General features: G+C 49.0%; 2 protein-coding genes across 10 annotated transcripts in view; both read right to left on the minus strand.

Annotated features, from left to right (window-relative positions):
* The window catches only part of GNAS (GNAS complex locus), a 65,470-nt gene that overhangs the window by 12,872 nt on the left and 32,998 nt on the right, over positions 1 to 19,600 (minus strand). For 4 of the 9 annotated variants that reach the window (XM_074317866.1, XM_074317865.1, XM_074317864.1 and 1 more), the window contains exons 1-2: positions 4,725 to 4,969; positions 1,367 to 1,439 (exon numbers count right to left, since the gene is read on the minus strand). In XM_074317866.1, the coding sequence (XP_074173967.1) occupies positions 1,367 to 1,439; positions 4,725 to 4,869 (218 nt within the window). In that variant the 5' untranslated portion in view covers positions 4,870 to 4,969. Of the gene's footprint in view, positions 1 to 1,366; positions 1,440 to 4,724; positions 4,970 to 5,063; positions 5,573 to 19,600 lie in introns of those variants that run through there. The other 5 variants (XM_074317862.1, XM_074317861.1, XM_074317860.1 and 2 more) reach the window with 3 other exon arrangements.
* LOC109456320 (guanine nucleotide-binding protein G(s) subunit alpha isoforms XLas) overlaps positions 6,974 to 19,600 on the minus strand; it is a 33,449-nt gene continuing 20,822 nt past the window's right edge. Inside the window, 2 exon segments of the mRNA XM_074318038.1 lie at positions 6,974 to 7,164; positions 7,491 to 7,974. Coding sequence (XP_074174139.1) covers positions 6,974 to 7,164; positions 7,491 to 7,974 — 675 coding nt within the window.

Consider the following 19,600-nt stretch of genomic DNA (forward strand, 5'->3'; position numbering starts at 1 on the left):
CTTGTTTAATAGCACATATGTGCTTACTGATAACTCATCGAGTCAATCATAAAATTGGTATAACAGCCTATCCTTCTGAATTCATGGTTAAAGCAGTCGAAACTAAAACGTCCCTTTGTATGATGTCATTTTTCTCTTACCTTCCCCATTATTTGATCTAAAAGATTCTAGAATTTTCCATCAAGAGCTGCCTTCAGCGCAGTTCTTTTACCTTTGAAAGGTAGTAAAATTCATTGTTTTCCCAGTGCTCAGTGCATAGTAGGCGACAGGGGTTTTAAACTACTTTTTTTGGTGCATAACTGAATTAAACTATGCCACCTTGACTCAGTCTCCCCTTTTGAAACTACAGGGAATGCAACTAAGGAATACATTTTCAACTGAATCCAGGTTTAGGAAAAGGAATGCAATTCTAAGCAGCTAGTAGTAATTGCGAACTAGTGCCTTCAGCTGTCTGTAACCTGGCAAGGTTACCTGCTCTCACCCCAGTGAAAACAAAGGCTGGTAAACTTATAGCTAGGGTCTGGGGAGAAAAGTAAACTCCCGGGTTACACGAGCGCTCCCCTCCGTTTGGGTCCTGCATGGCAATCATGACCCATGTTTTTCTTTTAGATCCCTAACACATGCACGCTCTTTTTAAATCTTATTCTCACTGCGGTATCGTCACAATGTCCTATACCAAGATGCCTGGAAGGACGTTTCAAAGGCAAAAATGTCCCTTGATCCCGTCCGAAGTACCTAACTCCCAGCCTTTCCATCACTTAAATGTCTCCTTTTTGGTTTCTTTAGGCAAGACTATTGATTTTTAAAAAGGGAAACAATGATTTGCTCATAATATGAATTCCAAAGGGGGGGGTGAGGAGTAATTATTAACAAGGGCTGTCTCTTCCAGCTTTATGTATGAGATTATTGAAACAATGTTTCCCTAATAATTTAAAACATCCTTCACTAGTTTATTGCATGGAAATCTGCTGGGGGGTTGGGGGGGGCGCCTCTCTACAGTGGTCAGTATCGCTTGACTAAGGGTTGGCCACCACTGGCGTCAGCCCTGTGGGAGACCCACTGCAGCAGACCTGTCACAGGGCCACCAGGCGCTATTTTCCCGGGGAAGGGAGTTTATTTATTTTTTTTTAACCAGACTGGTGCGCTTTACTATTATTACTATTATTATTTGTTCCTGCACCAAAGATTAAAGGGAGGGGTGTGGGGAGACAGTCCCTAAAGAGCTCTTCCCAGGATTTTCTAGTATGTAGGCTGAAAAAATTAAGTGAAAACTGGCTGCCCAGCCCCCCAAAGCGACCTGGACTTCCTAAAGGTTGGTATGAAAAGCGCTCCTGTCCCTGTGCCCTGGCCCAGCTTTGACACTTACTCTCCATTAAAACCATTTACATGCAGGATCCTCATCTGCTTCACAATGGTGCTTTTACCAGATTCTCCAGCACCTAGAAAATGAAAGTAAGTCTCAGGTTATGAAGGAGGCATCTCACACACTTGGGGCTGCGAGAGGGACTGCTGTGTTTGCCACAGAAGCAACACACACAAACAAACCAAATAACAGACTTGCAATTTTCTTTGACATTTCGACGCATAGAAAAGGAAATATCCAACTCTGTGTCTACCTGCAGTATTTCACCATCAGAATAACAAACAAGAATTAAAGCTTTTGCTGTTTTTCAGGTGTTTCCCCCCCTTTTGGTTGTTTTAAAATTCGGGGAGGGGGGAGAAGAGGCAAAGAGAAGGAATGACGCAATTTTGTCATGGGGGGAATTGAACTTCTTAAAACCTGAGAATTCACTGGTAAATTGTCCGCATAAATGTACAGAGACACGTAATTCATTGTTTGTCAGATTTTTCATGGTTAAAATACCCAGGATTCACAAACAATATACTGCAGTCCCCTCCTGGTCAGCACTGACGCAGCACCTCCCTCCTAAACATTGTCACAAGGCAGCCGCTTTCGGGGCAGGTCTCTTTCCCTTTGGGCTACTGGAAAATCAGCCCCTCCAACCGCAATATTACATGTTATCCAATTAGCCATCCTCCTTTCCCGCAAACCGTGTCTTTCCAAAGATAAATTCTCTCTGGATTCAACAACCATGTTATGCAGAGTGAGGGGAGATGGCAGACCACCCATTATCTGTCACCTTCTCAAAAAACACATTTTAATATCAAATATAGTGTTTGAGAACAATCATATTAACATGCAGCAACAATTGAGGTGTTAAAAGGATAAGACTTTAATCATAAGGAAAAATATTCCTGGAAACCACTGTTTTCAAAGATTTCAAGCCCTTCCCAACTAAAAGAGTAAGAAGGCGCACATGCCTCCATTTTAAATCACCTTTCATTTGTAAAAATATAAACACACACATATTCCCACCAAGCTAGGAGGAGGATTGCTATTTATTTGCAAATGAACGTTCTCGCCAACAAATAATCCTTGTGTGAACCACTGTTTGCCCTCCTCCCACACAAACCTGTTTGGTTTTTTTACCCTTCTTTTTCACTTTTAATTTTATTGTTTTGTTTTACTGCCCAGAGAGCAAAGCATTCCTCCTCCTCTTGCTTTTTCACAAGGCTGTAATCAATACCTGTAAGTTAAAATTAGTTTCCACAGAAACACTGATTTCAAAGCAAACACTATCTTAATGAACCCAACTCTCAGAAATTAAAATATTAAAGGCACTATTAAGAGATTCCATGAAAACATAATATTAATCAGAATCTCCAACCTCCTTATTTCAGAAGTGTTAGGATGTGTTATATCTTTCACAGGCACAAACAGATCTGTGCCTCAGTTTCCACATTTATGAAATTAGGGAATTAGGCTGAAAAATTACTGCAAGATCTTCTGTGGTACTGTAACTCAGTATTTGTCATTAAATTATGATGGATTAAGAAAGGATTTGGGGTACCATTACTTGGGGGGGGGCGCATTATTTGGTGAGATCATTTAAACATGTAAAATGTGTTGCAGTGGCTTGGGCTGCAGACACCTGTGCCAGAGGCTCTCAATGAATTGCAATAAAAAGTAGCCATATAGCCGAGGACACCTGGGGAAGACTAGCCTATAGTGATTGATGCAAGGTGTGTTCAGAGTAACAGTCTCAAATTAAGAGGAGACTGTGATCACCGCACAAAGGTGTTAGGTACCATTAGCATCACACTGGTTTTAAATTAGCATTCAGCAAGCAAGACAATATTCCTAGGAGATTCTAGACTTTTCCAGGCTTACACTTTGAAATCAAATTATATGCATATTATTCACATAGCATCATGTTACCTTTAGAAGTTTTACACAAGACTCCAACGTATGTATTATTTAATTACTGAAATTGCAAATGCATAAACACCAGCGACTTATTTTCACTTAATTTTCTGCTTTATATAAATCTGGACCCAAGAGAACAAAGACATGACCCCGTCCAAAAAAAGCAAACCAAACACCACCACAAAGAAAAGCCAGTCTTTTACATTTTATTCTTTATAATCAACCAGTTTGTTGAAACGTGACCATAAACTAGGTCTTAATTAGCCAATTCACAAATTAACTCACATAGCCAAATTACTAAGGAAGTGGAAAACTTCCATATTAACGTTTTTGTAATTCTTCTGGTCATTTCAACAATTTCTTTTATGCTTCTTTTGTTTTATTTTTATTTTTTTCCCAAAGCAGCACCTTTAAGAAAAAGGAGGAAAGGTCATCTCCTTATAGTTTACAATCGCCCCCCCCTCCCCGTTTTGGCCAGAGGAAAAACCGCAATCAAAAGAGAAAACCCAGAACCAAACAACCAAATGTCACTTGACAAACAACTAATTAACGTCTTTTCATCTCCTTCCACCTGGAAAAAAAGTCTTCTCCTTAAATCGCTCTCAATCCCCCCCTCCCGCTGAAAAGGACACACACACACACACACAAAAAAAAAAAAAAAAAAAACCACGCCATTTCCAGACCAAGAAGCCATTTACAGACAAATGTCATTTTCCAGTTCTGATTTGTGAATGTCTTTTTTTTTCCTTTTTTCACAAAGCACTCTCAATGTGGCCGAGTAACAGGAAAATGTGTGTGTTAATGGTTTATTGGGGGGTGGGGGGTGAGAGCAGCTGCTACAATTAATTCTCTTCTTTGCTTTTCAAAAAGCCTGCATGTCTGGAAGGGGAAAAAAAGGTCATACTGTAAAAATGACGTGTCATTTGGCTTCACTGGGCACTTAGCGCACTAACTCCATTTTTTTTTTTTTGGTCTTATTTTATTTGATTCTCCCCTTCCTTCCACCGCCCGGCCCGGCCGGGACACGTCTGCTTCGTGCACACACAGTATGTCCAGCCCGAAACGCACCAAGTCGCGCCCAGCGGCCGCCGCGCTCACTCCTCCCCCCACCCCCCACTCCGGCGCCACGACTCGCCCGCGCCCCCTCCCCCTCACTGCACCACCTTTACCACTCGGATCCCTTCCGAGGGGCTGATGTCACCCGCCCCCCTCGGCCACTTCCCCCGCCAAAGCCTCCCCTTGGCGAGGCCCCCTCCGCCACCGCGGCTCCCCCCGCGTCACCCCCTTCTCTTCTGGCTCCTTTCTTTCTCCCCTTCCCTCTCCCAACAAATCACACACCCCACGGAGGCGGGTTCCCCTCCCGCTGCCCGCCACCCCATTTCCTGTCCCCGAAACCCTCTTTTTGTCGCAGTCTCCGAGCCTTGTAGGGCTCCCCCTCCCCCTCCCCAACACGCACCCAAGCCCCTGGCGTCGTGTAGGCCTCGCGGAAAGAGAGAGAAAAAAGAGCGAGGGGGAAGACGAGAGAGCGAAAGAGAGAGAGGGAGGGAGAGCCGGCCAGGGAAGGGGACCCGTGCCCGCGTCGCCACGGCCCCCCGCCCCATTTGGAGCCCCTGCCCGGCCGAATCTGCGCCCTGGGGTCCCCCTTCCGGCCTCGCCCCCCAGAAAAAGAGCCCGCGAGCGGGCTGCGGGCTCGGGAGCGCGCGCCCGGGGCGGGGGGCGGGCTCGGCGCGCGCGGCCTGCGGGGCGCCCCGAAGGGCGGCCGGGCCGGGGCCGGCGCCCCCCGCCCCGCCCTTACCCAGCAGCAGCAGGCGGTGCGTGGCCCGGTAGACCTGCTTGTCCTTCTGCAGCTGCTTCTCGATCTTTTTGTTGGCCTCGCGTTGCGCCTTCTCCTCGTTTCGCTGGTCCTCGGTCTTACTGTTTCCGAGGCAGCCCATGGCGGCGGCGGCGGAGCGCGGGGCGCGGCCGGGCTGCGGCGGCGGCGGGCCGGACGCGGGCGGCCTCACGCGGGCCGGGAGGGCCGGGGCAGCGCCGGGCGGGCGGGCCGGGCGCGGACTCGGCTCCTCGGGGAGGAGCGCGCGGGGCGGACTGCGGGCCGCGGGCCGCGCGGGGAGGGTGGTGTCGGTCGGACCGAGGGGAGCGCGCAGCTCCCCGCCCCTCGAGCCGAAGCCGAGGGGGCTGATGGCCGCTCCGGGCCGAGGCGGACCAGAGCAGGAGCTGCGGGAGCTGCTGCCGCCGCTGCCGCCGCCGCCGCTCTTATTGCCTCGGCCCGGGCCCGCCGCCCCGACCCAAAAGCGCCGCGACGGGCGGGGGGAGGCGGGGGGAGGAGGCGGCGGCGGGGGGGGTGGAAGGAGGAGGAGGAGGCGGAGGGATGAGGAGCCGCGGCCGCCGCGGCGGCTAGGAGGGCGGGAGCGGGCGGAGGGAGGCACCCCCCCGGGTGCCCGGGAAGGGGGGGTCCCTGCGCCAGCACCCGGCCGGGGATGGGACGGGGACGGGCCGGGGAGCCGCCCCCTCTCCCCCCTGGCTCGGGCCCCAGCCGGCCAGCCGCGGGGGGAGAGGGGGCGGCCCCGAGCCGGTGACGACCCCTCGCACGACGCCAACGCTCCACCCCCCGCGGGCGCCGCCGAGGGGCCGGGGTGGGCGGAAGGGGAGGGAGCGCTCGCCCGAGCCCGGACTTCGGAAAATTTTCGAAGAGAGAGACATAGAGAGAGCCAGAGAACAGAGAGTGTGGAAAAAGCGAGGCGAGCACGAACCAAAGGACAGAGCAACCGAAAAGGAAAATGTGTCCACACACACACACAAAGACATAATAAAAGTCCACACTGCACAGCGATGGTGGCGTCCGGGGACGGGGGCGGGGACGGGGGGCCGACTAGATGAGCCTCTCGTCGCGCCCCCGGCGCCGGGCGCCGTGGCCCGAGCCGAAGGCCCCTGAGGCCCCAGAGCGCCCGCGGCTCCTGCGCTTGGCGCGGCCGCCCAAGTAGGAGAAAAAGGCGCAGCCCAGGAACACTCGGAAGCAGCAGGTCGCCCCGAATACGAAGCCGCAGCCGCGGCCGTGCTCCGTGCGCTTCTGCAGCAGGAAGTTGAGCACCCACGAGGGGCTGCGCACCGAGAACACCAGGAACACCACGAGGGGCAGGTGGGCGCTCAGCGCGCCAGCCTTCAGCGGCCCCGGCCGCCACACGACGCCCCCCACGCGGGGCGCCGTGTAGTAGGCGTCGTCCTCGTCGCCCGAGTCCGTGTCCCACTCAGCCCAGGCCCTATTCGCGCCCCCGACGCCGGCGCCCTCGCCGCCCCCGTCGGCGCCCCCCGCGGCGCCCTCGTCGTCGGCGGCGCCGGCGGCAGCGGCAGCGGCGGCGGCCTCGGGGCCGTGGGCCTCCTCCCCGGCACCCGACCGTTTCTTTTTCTTCTTCTTCTGCATCTTCTCCAACTTCTTCCTCTCCTTCTCCTTCTTCTTCTCCTCCTTTCTCTTCTGCTCCAGCAGCTTCTTCTCCATCTTTCTCTGCTCCTTTTCGGTGAGGAACTTCTCGGGGGGCGCTTCGCGCGCCGGATTCTTGGGGCTCTTGGGGGTGTCCCCGGAGCCCCCGTTCCTCCGTGGACCGGCCAGCGCTGCAGCTGCCGCGGCAGCTTCGGCAGCCACCTCGGCTGCAGCCGCCGCTGTCTTCTTCTCGCTCTCCACCGCACGCGCTTTGATCTTCATGGCCATCTTCAGCATAGTGGCTCGGCCACCTCGGGGCGCCCGGCTCCCGCCTCGCCCGGGCGCCCTGCTTGCCCCCGGCCTCGGCCTGACGGGCCCCCGTGCGCCCCGTGTCGGGGGACTCCGCTGCGGTGCGGTGCCGCCGCGCTGCCCTGGGGCCGCGAAGCGCGGCTGCCCGACTTCGGGCTGCTGGGCTGGCAGCCTAAGAGTTAGCGCCAAAAAGGATGAGCAAACGAAAAAGGGGCGAGAACAAACCAAAAAGCACCGAGAAATGTCAAACAACTCAAAAAAGAAAAGTGCAGAGGCGCGATGGCACGAGTTCGCCGTTACCCTCCGGCGCTCCTTGGCTTGGCTCTTGGGCACGCCAATGGAGAGGAGAAAAGAGAAAAGAGAGAATTTGGGGGTGCCCGGGAGGCGCAGGGCAGGGCGGCTGTGCCGGGGTGCCCCTGTCCCGTCCCAGTCCCGGTGGAGCTTGCCCGCACCGGGCGACTCGCACTTTGCGGGAAGCCACGGGGCACCCGGACTTACATGTGAGTGAGGCGCACTCACACGCAAGGTAGTGCCTGCCGGCCGCCCGCCGCCGCCCCGCGCCGGGACAGGGGTCCGCTCCAGCCGCGGCGCCGCAGCCCGGAGCCAGAGAGCCGGCGAGCCAGCGAGCGCCGCGCAGGGCCAGCCACCTGACGCAGCCCGCTCCGCGGTGCCGACGCGACTGAGTGTCCCCGCCGAAGACCAGCGCTCCTAACCAGCCCGATGACGCCCCAGCCTCTTCAGAGGACCGACCCACAGCGGCGGCCCCTATAAACCGAAGGGGAAGCCGAAAAATCAGCCCGCCGAGGACGCACCCAAATGGGCCGCCACGCACCCTGGGGGTGTGAGCCGGTGTGGGGACGACGCGGGAGTGGGTGAGGGACGCGGGGGGCGCAGTAGTGGGAGGCGCGGGGGCGCCCAAGGTGGTGGGCGCCGGACCCCGCCTCCCAGACCTGCCTCCCAATTTTCGGTGAGTGGTGTAGCCCTGGGCGGCGTGCAAAGTGTGCGACGGCGGCGCTTACCCCTGCTGTGCGCCTCCTTACCTCCAGCTTCCCGGTTAGCGCACGCGGGGACCGCCACCCACCCCTCCCTCCCGGCCGCGCACGCCCGTGGAGGTAGGTGTCGGCAAGCCCAACTAATGCGAAGCCTGGAAAGGGTTTCAAATCTGACGAGAGGTGCTATGTGAGCGCAAAACTATCACTGTTAGAAGAAACAAGCGGCAGACAGCGAGCGTGCTCGTGCTGGCGACACTAGAGCCAAGCAGTGGTGGCTGTGGCTGCAGAGTAGGTGCGCCTGGCGTCTTCCCAGGCGGGAGAAGTGGTAGACCCGGGTGTCCTGTTTCACCCGTGGCCCAGCCTGGGCGCCGTAGGGTGGGTGTGGGAGGGCCTGGAACAGAAGGAAAAGTAGTTTATTGCACAAGAATTTGCAATTGTTTAAAAACTCTCAAGTGTCCCCACCCCACTCTTGTCCCCACACTAGGACGTGGCAGAGAGCATTGGGTTAAGAGCAGTGACACCAAGAAGTTCTCGACCACTGGGCCTGTTCACTTTGCCTGGGACCTTGGTTGAGTCACTTGCTGCCACGCTGGTGTCTGCTTAGGTACAATTCATTCATTCATTCATTCAATAAATGTTTAGTCCAGAAGGCCTATCTTGTGCCCAGGTGAGCCAGAGTAGCCAGGTGATCAGGCTAAGACATGGCAACTGCCTTTGGTGTGTGGCAGGCCTACCTGCCAATAAACCCAGATGCACAGAGTAATCATGAACTCTCTCCCACCTTCAACCTTTGACGTTTAAACAGTCAGTGAAACTTGGGGTGTCTAGAGGAGAAACCAGAAAGTTCACCTGTAAATGGAAACACACCTCACACACCTGGGAGTCTGGGGTGATTGTTTGATACTTCCAGAGGCCTTGGAACAAATTGTCAAGAATAGTTTGAAGTTTTCTTTGAAAATAGAAAGACACTATTAACCATTCAACAGCACTACTGAAATTCCCTCTTTAGCCGGTTTGCTCAACTCAAAGTAAGAAAAGGTGTGACAGATGAATATGTCACATATTATTTTTTTTGGCTCCTCCAGGTACACTACCACCGCCATTCCACAAGGCCTCTTTTCTTCTGGATCTGAATGGACAACGAGAACAATTCAAAGTCACCACAGAACACTTGGAATTCAGAGCAGGAAACAAAAGCTGCAGGCCAGACCCCGTAACATGCAGCAGCGACTCTGCTTAACTTGGGCCTCTGACTTTTCTCTGCTTCAAAGTGACTGTGCCTGCTCTCCCCCCACATTCAAACCAAACTAAGCCGGGACTTTGTCACACTTTGGATTTTGGCCTCTCCCACACAAAAATACACTTTCTTTTGCAAAAAAACTCAAAGGCACAACTTTGTTAGGCTGATGCTTTTCACATAAACAAAAGCAGATAAAAATATTGAACCGATAGACCTGAATGGGCTGGTTAGCCATGCGGCAGTAGGGCTTTACAATCAACAATGACGTGGCTGTTTGAGGACATCATGATTCACAATCCTTCACCCACTTAGCTTAAAAACTACTTGAAGACAGGGCCCAAGTTTTATATCCTATATTAAATAAAAACTTCTTGGTTGAATTTCATTAATCAATTGTCTTTTTTAAAAAAAATGGTGAAGACTTATAAGAAGGAAGAACAGATCAGAAATTTTTGTTATGCTCCATTTGTTCAAAAAGCATCTTCCTTCCTGCTTCTAATGTGTCAAAAGCACAAATACATGGTATTTAAAAGGGACAAGGTAAATAGTAACCAATACAACCTTGATACTTATGCCAGTAGCTACACGTTGCTACAAGGAATGAAACTGAGAGTCCTTTGGAAATCCCTGAGTTGGGTTACCAGCTCTGCTTTTAGAGAAATATCATACCTAAACTTTGAAAGGAGGGAAACTGTCCCATGTCATATACTGACACATATTCCAGGCAAAGCACAATTGGGACTATTGTCCTAGAAATGTATAAAGCAAGGTCAGGTTTTAGTCCTTTCAACTTCTAACCTAGCAAGCCATCTTTGAAAAAAAAAATTTTTTTTTTAACTAGGTTTCACCTATATTTTATTATGACCAACTACTGATGGACAAATAAAGCACTTACTTTGTAAATAAATGACAGCAGGTGGACTCAAGGGTTTACAGGTAAGCAATGGCACTAAGAGCTGGGGAACACAAGCCCATCTGTGGTGTGTTCAGCTTTCTGTTTTCACCTGACACAAAAGGAAAGCTGAGATTTTACTTAATTGGCATGGTGAGCTCACACTGTCTATAGTTTATGATCGTGCATTTGACCAACCTGGGCCTTAAAAGTTTTAATTTACAAAAAAAAAAGTCTGATTTGGAGGCCACCATGTGTGACCTTTTCATATGAATTAGTAATTTATTTTATTATGTCATTACCATTTTAAGTACCTGGTTTATCCTTTAAGAGTAAAACAATGCATTAGCATAATTCTTAGAACAGTCCAGGCTTGAGACTTTTCCAATGAAAGGGGCCTCTCTTTTGGCTCAGGGAGAGATGGAAGTGGTAGAAACTTCAGGCTACAGAGAAGGGCAAAAGGCCAAAATATCCTAGGTTTGAAATGCCCAGGGAGGGCACAGGTTCCTGGTTCAGGTGACTTGCTTCATGCCAAAGCCAGCAAGTTGGGATAATAACACACCCCAACCTAAAACACTCGGTCACCAAATGATACAACCTGGTCAAACAGATGGTGTCACATGCTGCACAGAGGGACGGCCTAGCAACAGTCCTTTCCAATACTGCATGTTTTACAACAATGGATGAATTCACACGTCAGGGTTTGAATTTTGTGGTCTTGTAAGCCTCCTATTTATGGGTGGATGTGTTCCTATTCAAGTGAAAATGACTTGTCTGCTTTTAGAAGCAATAGGCTCGCTGCAGCTTGGAATCTTGAAAATATTGTTTCACTTAATGATGTAATTCAGTTTTTGGACAAGAGTGTTCTTCTCGGCTTTTCCTTAGTCTGGGTCATTGTAAGAGTCCAGAGGAAATAGACTTATAATATTATTTTAATAGCCTAGGAAACAATAAGTAGGTTTCCACCGAAGCAGAAACCTTAGCTGTAACGTTTTAATAATAGTACTTAGCACTTTCACAGTGCTTTCTGTCTTTGAAGCACATTCTGCACTTTTATTTAATTAGAAAGTGTGGTTGCACGTGTGACTTGAAACGTGCGCTGTATAGATGACGAAAGCAGGCACTGTAAAAACCCTTTTCCTAGGCCGAGTTAATCCTTGGTAAGAAGGTTCTATTCCCATAAAGTTCTTAAAAACTTAACATATGATTGCCTAGGGCTTTTTCTCCCTTGTCATGGTTACTAGCTAGTCACTTCGACCACGAGTGCTCCTAAACTTGCATTCTACACGAAACACAATGCATAAGTTAGCAACCCTTCATTTCAGAGGACTTGAAATCAAGAAATTAACTACACGGCCATACAAAATCGCCCTATTTAATTTCTATCGACTAAAACAATTTTTTTTAAAAAAATTCAGAACATGCTCTAATCCAAACAGAATGTGGGGGCACATTGCCCAATGTGTTTGGACCTGATTTCTTGAGCCATTGGCTTTGAGACGCTGTTGAAGCATCTACTTACTTAAAGCCATGATTCGCCACATGAGAGCAACAGGATTTGGGCACCTTTGCTGACCTTTCTCGACCGTGGTAGGTAGGCCCCATCTATGAGAGAGGCTTCTCGGTCCCCAGGAATGCCCAGTTCCCAAGGCTATTCTTGCCTTTCTCACCAAGTCCCCAGGAGCCCAGTGTGGGAGTCAACTAACAAAGTCACCATCTACCTTAAAAGGGGGCCACAATAAAGAAGAAACTAAGCGCATGACTGTTCCTTTGAAAACGGAAACCTAAATAATAGGATCCTAATGTTAGCCTTGGTTGAAGACTCTAGACGGACAATTTGGATTAGGGGCATAATGACACCAACTGTGACCAATGGACCCATTTAATTGGATACAACAAACAAAAAGATGAAAAAGTGTCATGACTCTAGAGCAGGAAAGTTTTCCTAAACTAAAATATCTTTAAGTTCTCTTGGGGGGGAAATTTTTCATGAAGGTTACAGGGAACTTGTTTCTTAGAATGTTTGGCTTGGCCTTGAGAATGGGGGTGAGAACAGGCAGTGGGAACTAGTTAGAAATAGGTACGGACTGGCTAGCTTGATTTTATGTATTAGGTGCCTTATTTATATCACATTTTGACTCGACATCTTACTAAACAAGTAACAACAGGAAAAAAACAAAAAAAGCAAGTCGGCGCAATCCAGCGAGGGCTGAAGTCCTAACAAGATCTCCTTAGATAAATGAAACTTTTTAATTGCTCTCACTTTAAAGATTTTCATTGCATTCAATTCTTCAAATTTAGCCCCATATAATTAAGAGTTTAAAGAGTTAAACACTCTGGATTAATCAAGTAATAAGTTTCCTTAGTACTGCTTTGTGTGTACATATATACAAACGAAACAACGGCTAAATACGAATTTTATATCTTGGGTTTTTGCTTTATTTACCTACAAACCAATGCGAGCGCTCATTGTCAAACAGCCTTGCAGTTAGATACTAGCCTCAGTTTGGGACAACAGACATTGGCAGGGGGCTATGGGTGTCATTTGCCCTCATAACTGAAACCACCTGTCTAGTCCCTCCCCCATCTGTTGGTAAACCCTGAATCAAGCCATTAGTGTGACAATTAGTCACACGTTTGATACATCTAGAAACGTAGGTAACTTTTCATCTTTTTGTGTTTGCCCACACACGTTTAAATTGAAATAGAAAAATGTATAATTACAGTTTAGCTCCACCTATTTCCCTGGGTCTTACTTTGAGGGGGAAAGAACCAAGAGGGGACAGCAAGGCAGGGCTCCCAGATAAAGAAGGTGGCCTCCTCAGCGCATGGCTACACACAAGCCCCAAGTCTCCTCCCAGCTGGATTTCTATTTGGCCTCTGTCTGGTCAAAATGCAGTGTTTGCTGGGGAGCCAAGAAGCTGTGCCCCCCACTCCCTCACTCGGCTGTTTCTCAGCAGTGGGCCTGTTGGGAGCCCACTGGAGATTAGCAGAGCCCCAGTGGTACTGTGGCTTTCTGAGGTCTTTGCCCACCTCTGGAAGTGAGGTGGAGAAAATTATTCAGCCAAATCATCGAGCATTTGCAACCATTCTGGGGATCAGATGAAAAGGAGGAATTTCCAGGAGCTACAGATTTCAGCTTTACCCACAGCTGCGTCCGGGGGCTGCATGTGGGGCTGCTGCATACAGCCCCAGTTCCTCTGCCCCCTTTCTTGAACATTCCTGTCCCTGGGTCGCTTTAGTCTCTGCTACCTTCTCAGATTACGGCTTCTTTTGAGCTAATTACACTGAAAAAATTAAAAGAATGTCGCTGTCTTTACAAAGAACACAAAGCAGGCTTGCTTCAACAACTAAATAGAATCCACTTTTTTTCAGAAAGCAGAAAACAGCTTTCAAATGATTCCTACCAAGTGAATTAATGGTAGATGGCCCCTTCACTTAGTAAGACCCAGGGGACAGAAGGGCTCAGCTATTGGGAGGACAAATTGAAAATGTGTGTAGCTTTTTGGGGGGCCATTTACATAGAAAGAGAAGATATGATTAATGATCAACTTCTTTCCCCCAGCACTCAATTGTAAATTAAGACTTGCCAAAAAGGAAAAAAAGAAAAAAACACACAACAACTTGCCAGTGATGGGTGATTTAAGCTGCATGGAAAGAGGAAAGAAATGGAAAGGGTTCACCACTAGAAAGCAGTACCTGTACCAAGCAGGTAAAAATATAAGTGGAAAGAAGTCTGACTTCTCTCCCTGGAAGGCTGTGGCTTGAGCAGATACTGTTCTGTAGCTCTGTCCTCCAGGTAAGAAAAGGTCTTTCAAAGGACAGAGCTGGGAAGAATGAGCCATTCCTGCTGGCCCAGCCAGTTAGGGATGACCCCCGCCCTCCCTCCTTCTATGACATCCTCTCAGGGTTAATAGGTGAAGGGCAGCAGCTTGGAATGCCTTCTTTTTCCTAAGGAACATTAAATTCTGAATTGCTCATGCTGAAATTATGCTACAGCTGTGACCCTCAGGGATGAATGTTGGACACCGGCTCAAGTGACAGGTGTTCGCCCAGTTTGGCTGAAATTGTGATGCCTCACTCAAGTTTTCCCACCCGATTAATTGGTGGGGCCTCTAGAGCCAGCCAGAAAAGGGCCTTTTGCCACAGACACAGAAGACCATGTGTTCAGCAGTCAACAAAAATGCCAGCCTCAGGGAGGATGGAGGCACTGCTCCCTGAACAGAAAACAAGAAAATCAAGACAGACTTTGGGAGGCAGGGAAAAGAGAAAGTGGGAGCTGAGATCTGATCAGGACCAAACCCTTCTTCTTCTAGGTTTTAAAGCAAACAGGTCTATCCTGTAATCGGCTTTGGGAGGATTTCAGCAAGTCCGGGATTCTAGGAAATGTGGCACTAAAATTGGTATTATTAGAGGAAGTGGCACAAAAATGCAAAGTCTAATCCGTAACATACTAATTATACCTATTTTTATCCCGGGGTTACAGTGACCTAACACCAAGAAATAGAAAACTAGCCCTTCACGAAAACAAGACGGGACACCTGGGGGATGGGGCCACAGGGCAAAGGTAGCACGGCGTCCCTTGGTCCGAACTGGGCTGAGAAATCAGCAGTCAGCCATGAAGGAGCTGATATCTAAGGGAACGTGGCAACAGTGGAGGAAGGCAAGTGGGGCTCTAGAAGAAGCCGTGGGGGTTCTGGTATGATGGCAGTATGCAGAATGGTCAAAGGCTGGGCTGAGCAAACCACACGATACCCGTAGGGTATCCTGGTCTGCAGAGGAAAGGATGGAGGCCGGGCTGTGTTTTGCCAAGATGGATTGTAGACGAAACCCTCCTTGGTCCATCCCACCGACCGCAAAGGCCCAGGGTGGGTCCCTGTCTTCTGGTAAGATGGTGACAAGTGGCTGGTAGAACACCAGTCCCAGATGCTGCCTACACTCCCACTTTGGAGACTGGTCTCACTAAGGATGCTTCTCAGTAAGATGATGGTTGAAGGTATCAACTAACTTAAAGCACTCTAAGGTTTTTTTCTTCCTTCTTCTGAAAAAATAATCTCTACTTTCTGAGTACCAGGATTTTCAAATAATTGGACACCCTGGGGCTGCTTCAAAAAGTCTAGCTGTGTCAAAACCTTTCAAAGGAAGTTGACGTAAAACTTAGTTGGGACAAAAAGACACACGTTAAATGAACACTCCATTTACTCCACAACTATTAAAAGCATCCCAAAGTCTAGAATAGGATAACCTAACTGACCCAACATTAATATGATGATATTATTAACCCATGCCTCTGGGGGGCACCCCAGAGCAGGGTAATTTAAAGTCATTCTCAGCCTTAAAAGTGAGTTTCTCAAATGGTTTTCTACTCATGAAATCAGTAATTATTCCAAATACATCATTTCAATGAACTGCCATGAGTTAGTTGAATGCAAAATGTGAAAAACAACAACAAATTGTTGACTAGTGTGATTGTGACTAGTAAGTACCCAAGGGTACTTAATGTTTTAATCTTACATAGAAAATACCTTTATATTTCATTTACCTTGAACATTTTAAAATGTGTTAAATAAATGTGTTTTCCTCAAGCTGGCATATAGCCACACATCCGTTAGATTTACTGAGGGTACAGAAGACAGAAGAGGGGAACTTTGTAAAAAAAAAAAATAAAAAAGGGAGAAAGAGGTCTAAAGAATAAAACTCTGCAACAAATATTTAAAATGAATACTGAATGGTAGAATGAATTCTACCATTGAATTCTACCCAATGAATTCTAAAATGAATACTGAAGGTAGAAGGATTTTGAGAGGAAAATATGTGCATAATTTCTGAGAGATGTAAAGCAAAACAGCAAATCTACAAATGAAAAAAAATCCACAAAACGACTAGCAGCACGCAAAACCCAGGGAAACAAACAAAAAAATCACTCTTATAGTAATGGAACCCTTGCTTAACCTTCCTTCCCAAACCTGATAATTCTGTGAAATCACCCAGCTGCCACTCTTTTCCTTTTAGAAAGGTGACATTGATTTGTCTAGCAAAGACCCATTATTAGAATTCTGAGGTCTGCTTAACGGGGCTACTAATAAATTTAAGTCATCAATAGTTGACACCCGCCCTGAAATTCTCAGTATGTGGTAAAGTGCTGAAAATATATTTTCAAGGTTCTGTGACTGTAACATAAAAATAAAGGATCAAGGCTGGGTGGCTTTGGACATCTGAGCACATCTGGGCTCTACTCTGCCTGCACCCCAAAGGGAAAATAAGTAGATGGAGTAGAAACAGCATCTGGGGGCAACATCAATGCTTTGAGCTGAGCTGTCGGCAAATAGAAATGGATGGCACAAGACTGAACTACGGAGGGAGGTATGCCACCAAGCCATCACCCCTTCTCCTGCCTCCCTCCCATTCACCTGCCTGGCTGTTTACTGCGTTGAAAAACCAGGAAACACTGTAGCCCAGAGTCTAAATTGGCCATCCACATGAGAAGAGAAAAGATCGATGGTCTATCCTAGTTTTGGTGACTTTGAGATAAAAGGATGGGAGTGGGGGGGTAGGGTGTCCGCCTTTTAGAGAAACTGAATTATGGACATTACTTTTCCTATCAAATGGCACTTCTCATCCTTATTTTGCACTGGCTGGATTGAGTTGGTTGTAATCTAAGACAAAAATGAGTGCAGATGGCTTCAGCTTCCTGTAAATTCTAAGATGGCTGCAGGCACTAGGCAAACTTGACCCTGACAACGCTGCTGCTGAGGAAGCCCAGTTACCGCTCTCCCTCGGCAAGGTCTCCTCCCTGTGCCTGCCTGTCAGGGCCGGCTTGCTACTTCATCCCACTCTCACTCTGCAGCAGACTTCCCATGGCCACTGCAGAAAAAGCCAGACCTAACATCTTCCTCATGCCTCAGAGCCCAGGCTGCTTTCTCCGTCTGTTCCCTCCGTCCCTGAAAATAAGCTTATCTGAGGCATCTGGGCTAGTGTTGGGGTGATGTTGGGGTAGCTGTTCGGGGAGCTGACCCTCTCAAATAGCCTGGCAAATCGTCCATCTGGAGACAAAACAACCAGATGCTTTTTCACGACTGAACTTTTGACCAAATCCATGAGATGCTTTGGTGTCAAGAAGACAAAAACTCAAGTCAGAAAGGTCACTGGAATAGGAAATGTTGGGGTGACAAAAAGCCACAGATAGAAGGAAGCATTACATCTTTCTAGCAATGAAAACCCCAGTTTTCAGGTTGTGCTACATGATACAAAATTTGCCATCGCGAAGCCAAAAGAGAAAGAATGGATTCTTTTTAAGGCTATATTGTTCCTACTCACTTGGCTTTGTTGCTGCCAGAAAGTGGCTTGCAGTCTGCCTTTCCAGCACTCTATAAAATGTAAATGGTCTAAATTAAGAAGCCGTGTAATCTCAACCAATATTAATTCTGACATGAAAAATGAGACCAATTCTTCAGGCAGGATTATGAGCCCCAATGCCTGACAATAACCGATCACCTCACTCTGTTTCTCAAAGGGTAGGATATTTCCCTTTTCCAAAGTGTCTATCTGTTTCTAAGAGGGAACAGAATCCTCACACACCTTATTCTGACATTGAAATGGCACCGTCTCCTAAAGTGGGCTGGCTTTGATGCTCCCCAGACTCTGCTGAGCTTCTGGATCCTATTTGTCTGTTTTTCCCCCCTTCCACACTAAAATCACTCTGGAAAAAAAATATGTCAGCACCCCGAGGGCTGCCAGTGGGGACACTGCCTTCAAATCGTTTTCCTGCAGACCGAGCTGCATTTCCTAATACTGTTTTCCAAGTGGAAAAGGGAAAAGGGGCGTTTGAACACATTCTTTCTAGTGTTTCCCCCTCAACTGGTGCGTTGAAAGCAGCTCCATCACGGCTCCTCCATCTCTGTAGCAGGCATAATCGCCGTGCGTCTACATGGAGACAGAATTTGCATCTCGGCTCGGCTCTGATGGGGAGCCAGCAGCTGTTCCGGGGAGAGGAGGCATCTCGACCTCCCTGCAGTCCCCCCACCGCCCCCAGAAGGTTCTGCAGATGTGCTTGTTAACCTTCTTGTTAAGTGCAAGAAATAAAGTAGCTGTCCTGGTAAACCCCCCTAATTCACCTTCCCCCCAAGCCCCCGCTGGTTCACTATCTGTTGCCTGTTAATGACCATCAAAATGAGAAGTGCCTCTAGCAGTGCCAACGTGGAGGGAAATAAGGAACCCCAGAAAATCACCAACTCTTTGGGGAAAGTTGCTGACTAGGGGCCTCTTTGGGGGAGAGCACCCATCGGTGTGTGATTCCAGGCCTGGGATGCTCCCGGCGACATCACTTTTAACAGACGTTGCGTAATTCAGTTACACACAAGCAGCTGAGGAGCAGGTCTGAATCCTGCCTCCTGCTGTGTCATTCTCTGCTTCACCCTGCTGGCCTCAGTGTCCTGATGTGGGAGGGAGGGCACAGGTAGCAGGAAACGATATCCCTGATGCCCCTTCAATGTCTGTTTCTTCCCTCTGCTCCCTTCGTCCCTGGGGACCCCACAGCTAACCTGGATATAGTTTGTTAGTCTCTCTTACGTTCTGGTTCCCAAGAGCTAAGATTCATTTCAGCTGAGACAGTCTGTGGATTCACTTTTTCTTCTCTCTAAACACTGCCAGCCGGAAACCCAGGGCCACCTTTGGGGGCTATAGCAACCCACTAGGGGCGGGCCGTTAAGGGATCAATGCCTAAGGTCAGGGCATAGGTTACAGACGAACGCAGGAGGGTAGAAAGGGGGAACGGGGCCCTTTCCCTGATTCCTGCCTGAGCTGCATGAAAACTATGGACATCCGGTTTTCCAACTCTCTTCCCACCTCTAAAACGTGGCCTCTGTTCATCAGTCTCTAGGCCTGCAGAGCTCTGTCTGCAGCCCCGGGCCCTTGAGTGTCCATTTGAACCACACACCTGACTTCAAAGAAAAACACCACTTTCAACAATGGGGTGTGTGACCACTTGAAACCCCTCCACTGCACTCAAAGCCGGTAGAGCAGAACACAAGCTGGACTCCCCCCTTGGGGTTCAAGACACAGCTCACCCCACAGAAGGGAAGGGACAGGCCAGCACCCAGCAGGCTGCTAAGTTCTGCCCTCCGGGTCCTTCCTATTCACAACTCACCCCTGGCGAAGAATAGCAAGGTGTGAGGGACGCAACTGGGCAGGGGCCCCAGGACTGTGTGAGGGGGCCTGGCGCGCCCTCTCCGAGTGTATCCATCACTGCACAGTGACAGCCCGCTTTGCACTCTGTAGCTCAGCAGCTAACATCTCTTTCAGAGGTCCCTTCCCTTCCCCCCACCACAAGCCTCCTCTGTAAAAAACCAAAAAAACATCTTGTTCTTTCATCCTAATTAACGTGCTGTCAGGGAAAATGGCACGGCTCATTTTTGCAGAGTTGAAATGACCCTCTCCATTCCTCTCCTCTCATTTGCTAAAGTGGTCCTTCCTCAGCCTGAAATCA

The sequence above is a fragment of the Rhinolophus sinicus genome, linkage group LG13 (assembly GCF_036562045.2).
Source record: "Rhinolophus sinicus isolate RSC01 linkage group LG13, ASM3656204v1, whole genome shotgun sequence".
Classification (NCBI taxonomy): Eukaryota; Metazoa; Chordata; class Mammalia; order Chiroptera; family Rhinolophidae; genus Rhinolophus; species Rhinolophus sinicus.